The 15512-nt window shown below is 35.1% G+C and overlaps 2 protein-coding genes across 5 annotated transcripts; both read right to left on the bottom strand.

The window, feature by feature from the left end:
* Positions 1–192: 192 nt before the first annotated feature.
* Positions 193–4506, bottom strand: LOC126717150 (GDSL esterase/lipase At1g54790-like). 4 transcript variants are annotated; one of them, XM_050418542.1, is made up of 5 exons: positions 4131–4506; positions 2411–2611; positions 2119–2294; positions 1754–2024; positions 193–671 (listed from the first exon to the last, which is right to left on the bottom strand). In XM_050418542.1, exons 1-5 carry the CDS (start codon positions 4363–4365, stop codon positions 403–405), a joined length of 1152 nt encoding a protein of 383 aa, XP_050274499.1. In that variant the 5' UTR covers positions 4366–4506; the 3' UTR covers positions 193–402. The 4 variants fall into 4 exon arrangements, with proteins under 4 accessions (XP_050274499.1, XP_050274501.1, XP_050274498.1 ...); XM_050418544.1 differs by having other exon boundaries at positions 2119–2285; positions 4131–4504; XM_050418541.1 differs by lacking the exon at positions 4131–4506 and adding an exon at positions 2769–3067.
* Positions 4507–9326: 4820 nt separating this feature from the next.
* Positions 9327–14023, bottom strand: LOC126717152 (kinesin-like protein KIN-1). Its single transcript, XM_050418546.1, has 15 exons — positions 13869–14023; positions 13631–13733; positions 13350–13393; positions 12607–12636; positions 12404–12523; positions 12268–12293; positions 11994–12075; positions 11461–11502; positions 11344–11377; positions 11118–11193; positions 10831–11047; positions 10658–10749; positions 10211–10325; positions 9932–10111; positions 9327–9594 (listed from the first exon to the last, which is right to left on the bottom strand). The coding sequence occupies exons 1-15, from the start codon at positions 13980–13982 to the stop codon at positions 9427–9429; spliced, it is 1443 nt and encodes a 480-aa protein (XP_050274503.1). The 5' UTR covers positions 13983–14023; the 3' UTR covers positions 9327–9426.
* Between the last annotated feature and the right edge of the window lie 1489 nt (positions 14024–15512).

Consider the following 15512-nt stretch of genomic DNA (forward strand, 5'->3'; position numbering starts at 1 on the left):
AATCTACAATATGGTCTTGAAGGTCCAATAAAGGAAACATGAAGAAGTATCCTTTGAGTCAGGAAGACTTAAAAAGAAAGCAATAGCATGTATGTGAAAGGTTCCTTTGTTTGCATTGTTTTGCCTGAAATAGATTTTGTTTGTACCCAATGTTTGAGGTTGAAATAAGTTCACTTTTAAAGACTACAGTCAACATTGAAATATAAAACAATGCATTGAAGTCTAAGCTATAAATTTTTTATGAAAGTTATGCAGCGCATGTCATTTGATGAAGTGTACTCAGTATTTACTGCACTTTAGCTTCTGGTCACCAAAGATACCACTTCTGAGAAATGGTTTACAATTACTTACAAAAGTCAATGGAAAAGAATAAGATGATTATAATAATAAGAGTATTTGATTTTAGAACTTGAGATTCAGAAGGAAAGGCATTTTGTCTGAGAAGGGTGGATCGGAGTATTTTCCAGTGAGTATTTGTGATGAGACATACTGATTTGCAGCCTCAGTGTAATGAATTCCATCCCAACTGACATACTCAGTACTGTCGGGGCACCCTTTGGCTGTGACTGAGGTCCCGTTCAAGATCTTTGTTTGCCCACAGCAAACGCGACTGTCATAGTTCAATGGTGGACCTCCATACCCACAGCAGGCCATAATAGGTTGCTCAAATCCTGCAATCAATATCACCAAAATTTCAAGAATGTAGCATGATTTTAACATAAAGAAATATAATCTCTGAGTCTTGATAACAAGCCACCTTAATTATTTCATTACATTCAGAATTATCTTAAATGATTCTCAATGGCTTAGGGGCACTAGGGACTAGGGACAACTATAATATTTCGTCGGACTATTTTAGAAGAAAGGAAGATTGGAAAGTGGTGTATTGCCCATGACCCAAAACAAGACTAATGAAGAGGATGAGTATTTCTCAAGTGTTGTGTGAAGTAGGGCAGATTTTCAAATTAAAAGGCAAGATTTTAAAGATGGATACAGGCCAATCATGCTGAATGACACAAACAAGTAGGTACTCAAGAATCAGTATGGCCAACACATAAAGTGTACCTGAAGTATAGATTTTGAAATGGAAGAATTGGAAGACAAGAAAATATAAAATAAAGAATAATTCTTTCCTAAATTAAAGCTAGTTGGTTGAGCTGGTGAGGAGCTCCATCGCCCGAGTACAAGCTTTTACATGGTGAGGGGGAAAGCAAAGAAAAAAATTAAATTACAATGCATTTTTATGATTACGGTATATAACAAAAGACCTCCCTTTGGTAAAGGCCATCATCAGTTTAACCCTCTTAACTTTTCGAATGTGACACTTTACCTCCTTCTACCTTGTAATAAATTACAGTCTCATGGTTTTTATCCAAGTTGACAAAAAATGACAATCTTTGTGTTATAGGTCTTTGGAAGGGATGGATTATTTTTGTCATTTAATTATCATTTTCCATCAATTTGGATAAAAACATTAGGTTTCATTTTAGTACAAGGTACAAAGGGGTAAAAGGTAACATTCAAAATTTTTGGGGGATAAACTGATAACGGCCCTAACTACAGGTAGGCATTTTCTCATATACCATATGGTAATTAACTAAATTAGTTGTTTTTAAGTATGCCAATTGAATAAAAGATTATGATTAACAGAAATTAAGAGAATGTTCTGTTCTTTTAAACTAAATTAGTGTAGAATACTATACTAAAGTCAAAACAAGAGGCAAAGTCATTCAAAGTACCCAGAAATACTAACCATATCGAGAGTAGTTTGCGATGAGGTTGTATTTAATAGTAAAGATATCCACGTATGTGACATTTGCATCCGAGAATTGGCCCTGTAATTTTCTACAAAGAGCATGAAGCTGCAGATTGAAGAGTTTAGAAGCTTGATTATGTTGACTGACACATCCTAACTCATCAAGCTGTGATGGGTCAGTTCCAAATTTGGCTACATTTTGAGGCAAGCATCCGAGAGGACCTGTGTTGTGTATCCAAAAATTTCTAGCACCTTGATCATATAGTTTCTGAAAAACGATCCAATTAATCAAGTATAGGGTGAGAATTCAATGCTCCACTGATTGCAGTTTAGTAATTTAACCTAATTGCCAATAAGCTTACCTGTATTCCTGTCTCAAACTCAACCAAAATTGCTGGAATTGAAGCAAGTATTTGATCCAATGATTTGGAATAAAATGCACCAGCAAGATCATTCTGGCCCATATCAAACATGTAAAGCCCCTTCTCAAAATAATCTTTTTCTGGGAGGTACTTGCTAATTTTCTTACCTGCACAGACTAAAGAAAGTTGTTAATCTGAAAATATTCATTATGTTTCTTTCCTCGTACCAATATGTTTTGCCACTGCAAGTTTCAAAATTAAAAGCCTAGGCATTGATGAACCATGAAAATACCTTCAGGTAGCAATTCAAGAACCCGGGCTTTGAATCGGAGAAACTGAGCCACCTGAACACCAAACGAGAATGGACTGACAGATGTTGGTGTTGCTGGACGTATAGTTGACCCTGCAGCTGCAAAGTTACACCCTTTTCGGAAATTTGGCAAGCCAATTGAATCCAAATAGGCATTTAGGAATGGCAGGTCCATTTCATCCACTGCAAAATTACAACCAAATAATTAAACAAAAGGTTAAGAAACTTAAAATTCACTCAATGTTCAATGAGACAATAAACTTGAGAACAGAGGAAAACAGGGGAGAAACAGAGTTGGGAAAACTATATCAGAACACAGATATCATGGAACAGAAATTACAGAGAAAATCAATGATGAGACGGCCATCACAGTATCTCCCAGATGGCTTTTGGAAGTAATTCTGTCCATTAGGAGGGACAAGGATCTCAATCCCGGAGGCGATAAGCTCGCCGGTGTCAGAGTTTGAGTCACCAAAATTGAAAACCGCAGGGAAGTTGAAGTGAATGGATTTGGCATGAGGTAAGAAAATGGAAATTATGGTGAGGATATGGAGAATGCAGATCTTGCTAGCCATGACTCCTGCAAGACAAGAGTGTGTTGGCGAGGCTTGTTGCTTTCATTTGTATGTTTTTAACTATCATTGTTTATTATAACTCTTACAATTGAAGTTTGTTTGGTGAGATGTGCATTGGAAGTTAATTATGGAAAGCCAATAGGACCCAAGGCCAAGAGGACCCGCATTGATAAATGCAATTCCATATTTATTTCTGTCTCACGCCAACCTGAGGGATAGCATGGGTTATGGACCTTATGGTATGTGCGCCATACATACTTGCATCCCTATACATAGTAATTCTTTTTTTTCTTTTTTCTTTTTTTTTTTGGTGTAAGTGCGCACCCATGGGATCAATTTTGAAACCAACCATTTCATCTTTCGTCTTGATTTTATAACCTCATTCATCTCTTAATCTTTGCTTTTATGAAGGAAGAAGTGAGGTATGAGTTAGAGTTTATTAACATTTTTCTTTTTAAAAAAAGTTTTTTTTATTTTTTTTTATTGATAAACTATTAACATCTTTTCTTGGTGTTGGTAACCTTTTCCATCTTAATAATACATATATTATTTTAATAAAACACCTTTTCTTCTTCTTCTTTTTTGTTTAAATAAAACAATACGGCAGTTGATAATAAAAATAATGATAAAAATAAAAGTTAGTTGAAATAGTATAGTGAGATTCATAAATAGTATTAAAAAGTGCAGTGAAACTCATATATAGTAGTAAAAATAAGCTGAATTTTAAAACAAGTTGACAAAAATAATCTCTGCCAAACAAACACTCAATAATAAATGTAATATGAATTTTTTTGGGGTTAATGACAAAGGGATGACTTTTAATAGAAATCTAACCTTTGAAAGGAAAGATATAAAAAAAATTAGAAAAGTAAGAGTTTCTATTTTAAGAAAGTAAGAACTTATATTAGAGAACTGTTTTTTAAAAAAACTAAAAGAGTAATAAGACATTTAAATCAAGATTTGCTGTGGGAATATAGATTATAGATACAGACACTGGTGGGTATTGAGATTCTTCTTTTTGAGAAGAATTGGATATAACTTATAAGTTAAAAAGAAAAATGCAGTGGAACAAAAAAGAAAAAGTAGAAGTGCATATAAAATTTTGAAGTAATTGGTGAGGAAATTACTGAGGAAGTCTATGATGAGACGACCGTCACAAAATCTCCCTGTTGAAGTCTTGAAGTAGTGTTGTCCATTTGGTGGGTCAAGGAAGAAGCCAAGCCCCACGGTAAGCTCACCTGTGTCGGAATTTGAGTCCCCAAAGTTGAAAACCGCAGGATAATTGAAGTCAATGGAAATTGCAAGAGGTAGAAAGATTGAGAATAAGGTGAGGATTGGTAGAATAGTGTTTTTCCTAGCCATGGATGGTTTGTAGTGCTAGCTATGCTATGTATCAACCACCAAATACGAATGGCTTAAAAGTACTTGAGATGGTGAGAGAAGATTGAGTTGTTTTTATAGCTTTTTGTACACAGTGAATGTTTTGCTTTGCATTCCCACCAAAAGCAAAGATTTGCTTTACATTATAGAAAGGCAATATGAGGACCAAAAGCAACAGGTTTTCTTTTTGTCCAATCATCATATTGTATTCCTTAGTTAGCATATTGGATTAAAAGCCTTTAGGTAGGACCAAGAGGGTATGGAGTCTCGTGTTTTGAGCTCACGGGAAATTTGGAAGATTTGAAAATTCTAAAAAAGGGAATTCTAAAAGTAAAATACTTTTGAGTGTCAATTGAAAACCCTCTTTCCGAGCATTACTTTTCCAAGAAAAGGACGAATTTTCCTTTCACGGATAGCATGCTTTTCTCTATGGTGAAAAATCTATTTTCGTTGCGATTTTCATTTTGATCCTTAATTTTTATTTTCAGTGATTTTAGTTCTTATTTTGAAAAATGCATCTTATTTTTGTTCTTACTGTTACATTAGAAACGAAAAATACACATGACAAATGAAATGTATTGTTAACACATTAAAAACTGACATAATCATTAAAATAATATTAAAAAAAATTATTTGACATTAAAAAATATAATATCAGCATCTAAATTAAAAAAAATTATTTATTAATTTTAATTAAATAAAAAAATTAAAAATTAAAAAAAAATGTAAGTATACCTTGAACAAGAATAACAATAACACAAACTCAGTTACAAGATTACAAAACCACAGAAAAAAAAAAAAAAAAACCCAGTAAATGTTTGTCCCTGAGAAAGTTTTCTGCTTCGCTTGGTTGCAAGAAAACACAAGACGAAAGATCTAACGTTAGCAAACTTAGAAGATGAAAGATCTGGGTTTTAATCACAGAGCGAGATCGTGGTGCAAAGCTCTTCGGGACTGAGATTGTAAGAGCAATCCACGTTAGCAAACTCTTTGAGAAGCTTCAGCCCAGCCTCGCCGAGCTTCTCCGCCACCAAAACCGTCGGCTTCGCGTCCAAAGAGCCAGAAGCTTTAACGATCACCACCAAGGGCTTCGAGAATCGCCGGCTAGGACGGAGAGCTACGGAGAAAGCCAAGCTGAGTGACTGTCAGCGACAACGACGGCGTTGCAAAAAAAAAAAAGGATTTACTGATACTAAAGGATTGACCTTTGAGCTTGCTTTCGTTTGCTGGGTTTTATTTTCTTCTTCTTCACTGCTTTCCTTTGTACGACGTTGTTTGTTTGTTGGGTCTTCAATGGCACATCTGGAAGGGAGTCCTAGCCGCTCGTCAATTTCTCAAGCGGAAACGGGTAAGGAAGCTTTCTGGGTTTGCCGAGAAATTTGGAAAAAGAGAGTAGAAATGAAAGCATTCTCTGTTTGGTTGCCGAGAAAACGCAGGAAAATAATTTGAAAGTGAAAGTTTTGTTGTTTTCATTATAGTAAAACCCTCTTTTCCGTTCTGGGTTTTGAAGAAAAAAAAAAGTGAATAACTTCTACCAGCTGAGCTAAATATTAGTCTTTAAGCTTTGTAGAGTGAAGGTTTTGGATTCTCAACTCACAAAAATAAATTGATGTTAGAAGTTGTAGCTTTGTTCATTCGCCTGTGTTTTCTTGCAACCAAGCCAAACAGAAACTTTTTCAGCGACAATGATTTACTGGTTTTTTTTTTTTTTTTTTAATTTCTGGATTTGTGTTCTTGGATTTGGGTTTATATTCTCGTTGTTCTCGCACTTCAATCTTAAATCTCAATTCATATGATTTTTAGTTTTTAATTTTTTTTATTTAATTAAAATTAATAAATTAATTTTTTTAATTTAAATACTGACGTAAGGTTTTTTAATGTCAAATAATATATTTTTTTTATTTTAATGGTCACGTTAGTTTTTAGTTTGTGTACAGTGCACTCCATTTGTCACGTGCATTTTTTGTCTTGTCTCTGATGTAACGACAAGGACAAAAACGAGACACCCTTTTTAGGATAGGGACTAAAAACGGTGAAAATAAAAGTTAGAGATCAAGTCCATTTGTCACGTGCATTTTTTGTCTTGTCTCTGATGTAACGACAAAGACAAAAACGAGACACCTTTTTCAAGATATAGACTAAAAACAGTGAAAATAAAAGTTAGAGAAGTAAAAATCACGTGAAGGTATAAAAACAAAAATGGGTTTTTTGCCTTTTTATTATCTTTATGAAGGCCCAATTGGGGAGGAACCCTTCCTACGCATGGTGAAGCATATGGACTACAAGGGATATACTTGAGAGGGGCATAAGATGGATCGTTGGGAATGGGAGAACGGTTAATGTCTGGGAGGACAAATGGCTCCCAATTGCAATTTCTTTCAAAGTATGCAGTCCAAGAAGACAAGGGGTAGATGTGGCGAGAGTTAACCTGATGGATTGTAGAAAAGGTACATGGGATATGGAGAAAGTAAATAACATTTTCCTCCCTCATGAGGCTAAGGTGATCTTGAGCATCCCAATCAGCCCTAGTCTACTTCAGGATTCCTTAGTTTGGGCCTGGACGAATAATGGGAGTTTTACAGTCTGAAGTGCGTATGGGGTTGCTCTTCAAACTCTCAAAGAAGGCCAACAAAACAGTGATAAAGGGACCAGCTTGGATAATTCAAAGATGACTAACATATGGAAGTCCATTTGGCAGTTGAAATGTCCAAACAAAATTAAACATTTTTTTGTGGAGGGCTTGCAAAAGTATTCTGCCCACAAACCACTACCTAGCCAAAAGGAAAATAGGGACAATGGTTGGTTGCGTGTTTTGTGGTGAAAAAGAAACATCAGGTCATACCCTACGGAATTGCTCGATGGCTACTAAGGTGTGGAAGGAATCAGGTATTAAGTTTCCTCCTAGAGTTTCACAGTAGGAAGAATTCATTGACATTGTTTGGCTGATGAAGGAGTATGCAAGGGAGGTGGATTGGGAACTATTTGCGACCACAGCCTGGGGAATTTGGAAGAACAGAAACCTGGTAAAGCACAAAGGCAGACACAAACTGGCCAAAACAATTGCCAAGGATGCAGCCAGCTCCGTGGAGGAGTTTCGTCAAAACAATCATCACAATGACACCAATCACAGAACGAGAGGGCAGAGCAGACCAACATGGTGCCCCCCAAAGCGTGGATGGTTCAAAGTTAACATCGACGAGGCTGTGTTTAAAGAGGCAGGGCAGTCAAGAGTGGGCGTGGTAATCAGAAACGAGAAGGGAGAGCTGATGGGAGCAATGTGTAAGAAAATTCCTTTCCCGCTTGGGGCATTAGAGGCAGAAGCAATAGCAGCTGAGGAAGGAATTGCATTGGCAAGAGACCTGGGACTCGGGGAAGTTGTGATTAAGGGAGATGCTTCGATGGTAATGTTTGCACTTGTGAATCCTGACCAATCCTCAAGCTCAATCAAGAAATTGGTGGAGAGCTCAAGAACGGGGTTGAAGGCATTCAAGAAGTGGGAAATCAACCATGTGCGAAGATACTGCAATATTGCAGCACATTTGCTTGCTAGAAATGCTTGTAATGTAGATGATTGTATTGTCTGGGTTGAAGATACCCCACCCCTGATCACTGATCAAATCTGTAAGGATGTTTTATCTATGGGCTTAGGCCCCATTTAATGAATTTGGTTATGTTTGACTATCAAAAAAAAAAAAAATCTTTTTGAGTTCCATGTGCCAGCTGAAACCCACATGTCGAGAGATAGGTGCTTGATTTCTGACCAAAGAGTGGCATTAAATTAGTATCATTGTCATCTTTCCTAGTGCATGATTTCTGATAAAAGACAAACTCCAATTAATTTATTATCTTTTCAAACGACCGAAAGAAAAATCCTTTTTAACTCATTTTCCAAACCCCATCCCATTCTAGATTTCTATTACTTTAAGGCTCATTAATCTTGTAGAAAGTTGGGGACCTCATGGTGCTTAATATAATACCATCAGACATAGTAACAAAGCCTTACCTCTCAATGTTTAAACCAGACACTTTGCTTTCTTCTCAAAAAAAAAAAAAAGTTGCAATTTGTGATTTTTGTAGCAGAATCCATAGGAAAGGCAGAGTTAAGAATTTGCACAACTAGGCCCATCTTAGGCCAATAAGTCTAGGACCAAAAGTTTTCACAATTTTTTTTCCATAAACTATTGATGCGTTGTGATTAGACCATAATAAAAATGATGTCAATGGTGCACCTATGTGAAAGTGGATATTGCTCCAATCATAACTTTGCTAGTCAGAACATGCAAAGTTAATTCAGCCTAGCGTTTGGATTTACTAATTAAGCATTGCAGAGTGAACATGGCAAGCAAGAAAGCAAAAATTTCAAACAAATTTTGGTAGAAGATGATTATCATGCTTATGCAGTTCAATATTATAGAGTATCGGTACGCTAACCACTCAAATAACCTAACATTTCACATATAATATTAACAAATTGGTTTCTTAAAAAACTAGCAAATTAGTCTAGACATTCATATGGATGCTTTAAAAAAAATCCTAGTCACTTAAACAAAGCAAAGCGTCTGGTTTAAACATTTTAGATTCCTATCTATTATTGGAGATGTGATTGTCATATTTTGTATTTGATGATTGTTAACTAGGACAGTCAGAATTATGAGATCATCAAGCAGGCCACCAAGCATAGGCAAAATATCTATTCATATATGATAAGGTATGAAGAATTAGAGAGTCCCATCAGGCAATCATGCTCAGTGATTCTATTCCTTGCAACTGATAGCATAAAATCCAATATATGCCCCATGTATTAGGGAATTTTGGGTGGATATGTGCATACTTTTTACATAGTACCTGTTATTTTTTTTTTTAATTTTTGTTTCTGTACTGGCACTGCCTATGTTTCCTAAGTTTAAGAGAATACAGCAGATCAGATGGTCAAAGTCATCTAGTCATGCCAATGGCAGTAAAATTTATGAATTCTGCTATGCACTTTCTGTAAATGTTTATACTTTGTGTGTGAGACAGCACCATGAAATGCCAATTAAGTCTTCATTTCAGCCACCTGACAGAAGGGACTGACCCCATCCATTTGAAGAAACTGAAAGCACTTAAAATCTTATGCAGAACGTTTGAACTTTTGCAACTCTCTTTGTGGAGCACATCAAGCCTTTCAGCAGCTACTATTCTGGCTTTGAGAGCATAGTTTTCCATCTTAAGCTGTAAAAGTATAAAATCCCAAAACTTATATGAGAACCAAAACATCAATATATGCTTTTAGATTTTTCACATTCATAATATCTGAAAACTCTCTTAAAATAAAGTAAAAGGATTAGTCTTGGAGACTGCTTTAAGAAGTTGACCATGAACTGACTTGCATTTTGATGTAGGAAGAGAAGTATAACACTAATATTTATTCCCACCTTGAACTTTTGTAGCTTTTTAGATTTTTTCTCTTTTGTTTTCTTTATTGAGATGGCATCAAATAGGGAAGCAGACGTCATCAAATGGTGCTTGTAAGCCATTACTTCAGAAATTTTCAGAATGCTTAACTTACCTCCTCAACAGTAAATACAAGCTCTTCCACAGCTGCTTGTAATGAGGAAATGGTCCGTAAAGTAACATCTTCATAACTTGGTTCCAACTCTTCAACTGAATATGGATCAAATAAAATTCCCTCAAGTATGAACAACTCTTCAAGTAATTTTACATCTTCAATATCCAAACTCTCCTTCAACTATGTGAAAGGAAGTTGTGTTAAAAACTGCAGGTTATATAAAGACTTTCAAAATCAACTATTGCAGGTCATATAAAGAGTTCATAATATAATTTTGACCTTATTTAGAATTCTCTTGCATGATTCATCTTTATCAGGACAGAGAGCTTCATTCTTCTTGGAGTATTTATCCTCATTACAGTTAACCCGTGGTGATGCTTTAATATGCTTTGCCCTGCCCCAATGGAAATTTCCAGAAACAGAACGAAGATCATAAAATTAAAGCAAAATATGCCTATATCCAGAACCCAAAGCTTTGAGTTCCTGTTATGAAAAATTACATTTATTTGGAATGATTTGTATTGTGTGAATTTCAAAAGGTAGGTGAATTATGTAAAAAAATATTCATCACTTTAAAGGAGGCAGAGCCTTAACTTATTGCAATAAAAAGATCAGGAAGGAGTCTTTTTGCTACTAGGTAAATTTTAGGAATTAAAATAGTAGTAGCCTTATTTGTACTCTTTTTCCTTTTTTGGCCTTAACACTAAAGGGAATTTGAATTAGTACCTTGCACCAAAACGTAGGGTTGACAGGCTTTCTGATGCATTAGAAACACTCGGGGAGCAACAACACAATAAAGCAGTTCTAGAGTTCCCACCCTGTAAGATGAGAAGCAGAAGATCAGATCTTAATTACAAATTGATAGTGGTATGACATGGACAGAAGGAAGAGAAACCAACAAGTGCATCTTGTAGAATCCGAGTAAGCTTGGAATCACGATAAGGGATGTGGTTTGCTCTGCCTGAGCCACATGTCAAAGCATTTATAACATTGCCAAGAGCTGAGAGGGACTTGTTGATCATTTTTGCTTCTTCAAGAGCCCTCCCTTCAGCTCCAGTTTTCTCCACCTTCTCTGACCCTGCCAAGTCCACAAGGACTAGTTTTCCAGTTTTCATCCTGTCCACATTTTTAAAATGTTTAAATTTTAATTCACTATAAATCTTGTTACTAATGCAAGAAATACTACCTCTTATCTCCAGTCAATTCTTGTTTGACTGTGAAAATGTAAATGCAATGACTTCTACTACTGGCCGTGTTCATTTCTATCTATGTTAAGGTTTGGAACCAAGAATTAGTCATGAAAAGTTGACAATGCTTCCACCCAGAGAACAGTCTAACGGTATATTGCATAATTAAGAAATACGAAGAATTGAAAAATTAATAAATAAATAAAGAAAAGCAAGACAGGATACGGGTCTCTCCAACTGCTCTGTTAGCTATCCCAGTCTGTGCATTACCAAAGTCAGCATTAGAAGTTAAAATGCATACAATAAAACTGACATGAACTTCTCAAGCAGTTCTTGACTTACTGAAAGGCTTTGTAATGCTTCTGCAGGATCTATTATAGACATCTGGAAAAGGAAGGCTCTCAAAATTGAGGAAACCATAACATAAGGAAAATTTAAACATTGAAAGACATATAAAATGGATCCAATTTGATGCAGCATTTTGTTATCTTAAGATACTAATCTGTTGAAACATATTGGTTTTGAATATTTAGCATAAATAAAAGTTTAAAGAGAATCAAGATGGTTCTGACCAAATTATCTTTCCCCAGACTATGGAAATCTTGAACAACAGATGCCTCAGAACTTTCATGTGTTTGTATATATGTGTGAGTGTGTGTGTGTGCTGACACGTGCATGTCTTGCTACAAAAAAAAAAGCCTGTGAAAATTGGTGCTTTAGTGCTTAAGTTTATTGAGAATTTGAATCCTGGTCTGTGGCATGCTGCGGCACATTAAGATAATTAACATGACCAATATAGGTAAAACTGCATACTTTATGTTAACAAAAATAAGATCATGCATTGAAAGATTTTACAAAAAGAAAATAGGCCTCACCTCTGTTGCTCCAGACAACAATATCCCTTCTATTTTGCTCTCCTTTATCTGTATATTATCCTTGGATAAATCAAAAAGGTCCCTGAGAAGGGAGAGTTCAGTTAAGCTATAATAAGTAGGAAAAGATCAGTCACAATCATTAGAACTTCCTAGAATTTAATCTGGAAAACACAGTTATAACAAAGACTGAGGTGTTCACAGGTAAGGGAATCAACCATCAGAGTTAGAAGAATCATGGATCTGAGAATAAATGCTGCATTCGGGTGACAAGTACCTTATTTTTTCCATGTAGATTTCAACCTAGAAGAATCACAAAATATTAAAAATTTTAAATTAGGTGATTAATAGAAATATTATAGCCAATGCTGGTCCTTAGTGCAAGATAAAGGAACATAAGTGTGCCTCAATACCATTGACAACTTGATCAAGTACTTTGCCATTTTATCAGGTTTGATATGCTCAAAAATTCCATCTACTACTCTTGGAAGTATTCCTTTCTTCTGCTCGCCACATTCTAGAATGCCAGGCCCCTGATCAAAAAATGGCTTCATGTATGAACAGAATTTAATGTCTATGAGTCATTTCTGGGATATACTTGTGATTGATTGCTTACCTCTATGCTATACGTCTTTCCAGCTCCAGTCTGTCACCAATGGAATGAGGAGAGTCAATCAATTAGAATATTAGACAAATGATCAGTAACTTAAGTTGCAAATCAAATGAAGAAACTATGTCAACAAAAAGTGTCATTCTATGTGCTGTGTTATAACCTGTGGATGTACAGAGGAGGAACACTAAAGTTTTACTTCAATGATAAAATATTTAACCTTTACAATTCTAGGAAAATTTGCTTGGAGCAGTGAATATCATCTTTATTTAGCTGCTCAGTTCACCAGATGGAATAGAGAATGAAAGTTTTACAGTGGCAGTGGGAAAATGTTTTATCTTTCTAATTAGTTCCCATAACAGAAATGTATGAAATTACAAACATATAATAGAACATTATCAAGAAAACACCATCAAAGTATTAATCACACATACATAATTTATCTTAAAATCAATATTCAAACACTTTTTGAGAGAAAAAAGAAAAACATCTCTTGTTCATGGCTAATAACATTATGATTCAATTCAACTTGTGGTCTCAATTCTTAAATAATATAATTCAGTACTGCATGTGGTTTCACACCTCATATAGTAAGCATTTCCTATCTTCTCATCCCATCAATCAAAAACCTTGTCTACTTGTAAGCCGTATATACAAAATCCAAATGATTGTGTACATGATACAGGGAGGATTAACCCACATAAGCAACAGCGTCGAGTACTATTACTTTTTAACTAACTACATCTTACCTGTCCATAAGTAATAATCGTCCCGTTGATTCCATTAACAGCATCTGTTTCAAATTAAGCCCAACACACATACAAATAAAAGCTCAATATTAGAAGAACAATTCGAAGTTCAAACTAGAGAGCCAAACTATGTTTCAATTCCCAATAAGTTAAACCCTTCCCTCAATTTAATGATGATTGAAGATGAGTAACAATTAATCACGACGACCATAACTTTTCTGAGTTATATGATTCAAAATACTTATTTGTATTCATAATGTAACAAAGTTTCTGAATTATACCTCGAACAATAGGCAGAACTAGAAACTCATAAACCTCAGCTTGGTCCGATTTCTCACAGAACACCCTATCAAAGCTAAATATAATATCTTCTTCCTTCTCATCCTACACAAGCAAATTCAAATTTCACTAAAAATAATCACAGATTCAATGCAAATCAAATTCAACCACGTGCTGCACTTCAATTTCTAGACCAAATTTAATACGTGTAACAACACGACATTCAAGCAAAAAGTTCACCTTCAAAATGAAAGTCTCGGTGTCTATGCATCTGATACAAACACTGTCGCCGTGATCTCTTCGCTCTTTCGAGCTTAACGGCCTGAATCGAGCACAGACTGTGATATTTGACATAGTTTTCTTCAAGCTCAAAGCCTCAATTTGCTATCAAAGTTTAATCTACAACAACATTTTCTAAAGAATGAGAAATTATAGACCAACGCAGATCTACATTTAGACATCAAAGCAAAAAACGCAATTAGTTGAGAAACAAAAAGAATAAAAACAATATATTAGTCATTGTTTGTTTGCCGAGAAAACTATGGAAATTCATTACTATATTTCTCAGTCATCGGTTTCTTTCATTTTTCCTGCATTTTCTTAGTAACCAAACACTGTGTAAAGACGAAAACTAACACGATATCTCCAGAGAGTGAACTATGACATATGAGTTTGGTTGCTAAGAAAATGAAGGAAAAAGAAAGAGAAAATCATAACAGGTTTTCGAATCTACGCAAATTCTTTCGAGCTGTTTGATTTGCTTCAAAACGAAGAAAAATCTCGTCCGTATTAATCTCCGCCTGGCGTATTTTGGCTCAGCTGAGTATAATAAGTGAAAAATCTAAAAGGAAAAAAGTTCATCAGATTGATTTCCCTTCTTTTTCTACGTTTTCTCGGCAATCAAACAATACTGAGAGAGAGAGAAAGAGTACTTTGGGATTTGCTCTAATCAACGAGATTTGAAGTGGCGGGAACCAGAAATTGAAGTGGGATTTATATATATACATAGACTTTAAAAAAAGAGAGTGAGATGAGCATAAGATGGACGGTTGAGATCGTACAATACCAACGATCTACCAATGAAGAGGCTTGTGGATTTTTGTACGTACGGTGACCAAAAAAAACCCCTGATTTTTTTTTTTTTTCTAAATTCGGATAATTACATTTGGGCAATTTGAACATTATTAGTAATTGTAGATAATATATATTATATGTAGGAGCGATGTTAATTAAACACTGATGTGTATTGAAATTGTGAGTTCAAAACACAATTTCAGTTAAATTTGTGTTTTCAAGATAGGTTTCAGAATTTCAAATTTATAACTAAAATCATACTTTCAACATTAATAAGTAATGTGTGTTGAAAGGACCAGGTTTGAAATCCTAGCCCAAGGTATGAATGGACTTAGGCTCAAAAAGCCCAAAACAATGAATTTGTAGAGAATGAGTTGGAAAAACTGGGTTCTAATGAATTGGACTAACTAGAAAATAGGTTTAAAGGACAAGAAGATGTAAATGAATAGGTTTATAATGAAGATAATCGTCCTCGGCAAAGTCCAAGGAGATTTATTCTTATGTATTCTTTTTGAGGTTTGATTACAAAGTTAGTTTTAGATGCTACAATAATTTTTCTCTCTTTTTCGACCCCCTAGTCTCATTGCCTCCTTCTTCTTTTATACAGTCTTTCCTTTTCATCTCCACCTTTCACGTGCATGCCAGACGATCGGTGTTGATATTTGTCCCATTGGCACTCCCCATAAGTTCTTATGTAGTAACTGTAAGGCTAAAATTCATTGCTTAGGCATCACCTCTACATTAATGCAACCAGAGAGTTAGCTACAGTGCATTTAATACAAAGACAACAGATTTCTCCTAAGATATTTT

This window comes from Quercus robur, chromosome 3, assembly GCF_932294415.1.
Source record: "Quercus robur chromosome 3, dhQueRobu3.1, whole genome shotgun sequence".
NCBI classification, from domain to species: domain Eukaryota; kingdom Viridiplantae; phylum Streptophyta; class Magnoliopsida; order Fagales; family Fagaceae; genus Quercus; species Quercus robur.

What these genes read in the sequence shown, in the direction of transcription:
- LOC126717150 (XM_050418542.1), bottom strand. Translation starts at nt 4,365, where the DNA reads ATGGCTAGGAAAAACACTATTCTACCAATCCTCACCTTATTCTCAATC. An exon ending in TCTCATCATAGACTTCCTCA is followed by an intron (nt 2,612 to 4,130) that starts GTAATTTCCTCA and finishes GTAATTTTGCAG; the next exon opens with TGGATGAAATGGACCTGCCA. An exon ending in AGTTTGAGACAGGAATACAG is followed by an intron (nt 2,025 to 2,118) that starts GTAAGCTTATTG and finishes ATCGTTTTTCAG; the next exon opens with AAACTATATGATCAAGGTGC.
- LOC126717152 (XM_050418546.1), bottom strand. Translation starts at nt 13,982, where the DNA reads ATGTCAAATATCACAGTCTGTGCTCGATTCAGGCCGTTAAGCTCGAAA. An exon ending in GAAAGACGTATAGCATAGAG is followed by an intron (nt 12,524 to 12,606) that starts GTAAGCAATCAA and finishes TTTTTTGATCAG; the next exon opens with GGGCCTGGCATTCTAGAATG. An exon ending in AAGCATTACAAAGCCTTTCA is followed by an intron (nt 11,378 to 11,460) that starts GTAAGTCAAGAA and finishes GGTAATGCACAG; the next exon opens with ACTGGGATAGCTAACAGAGC.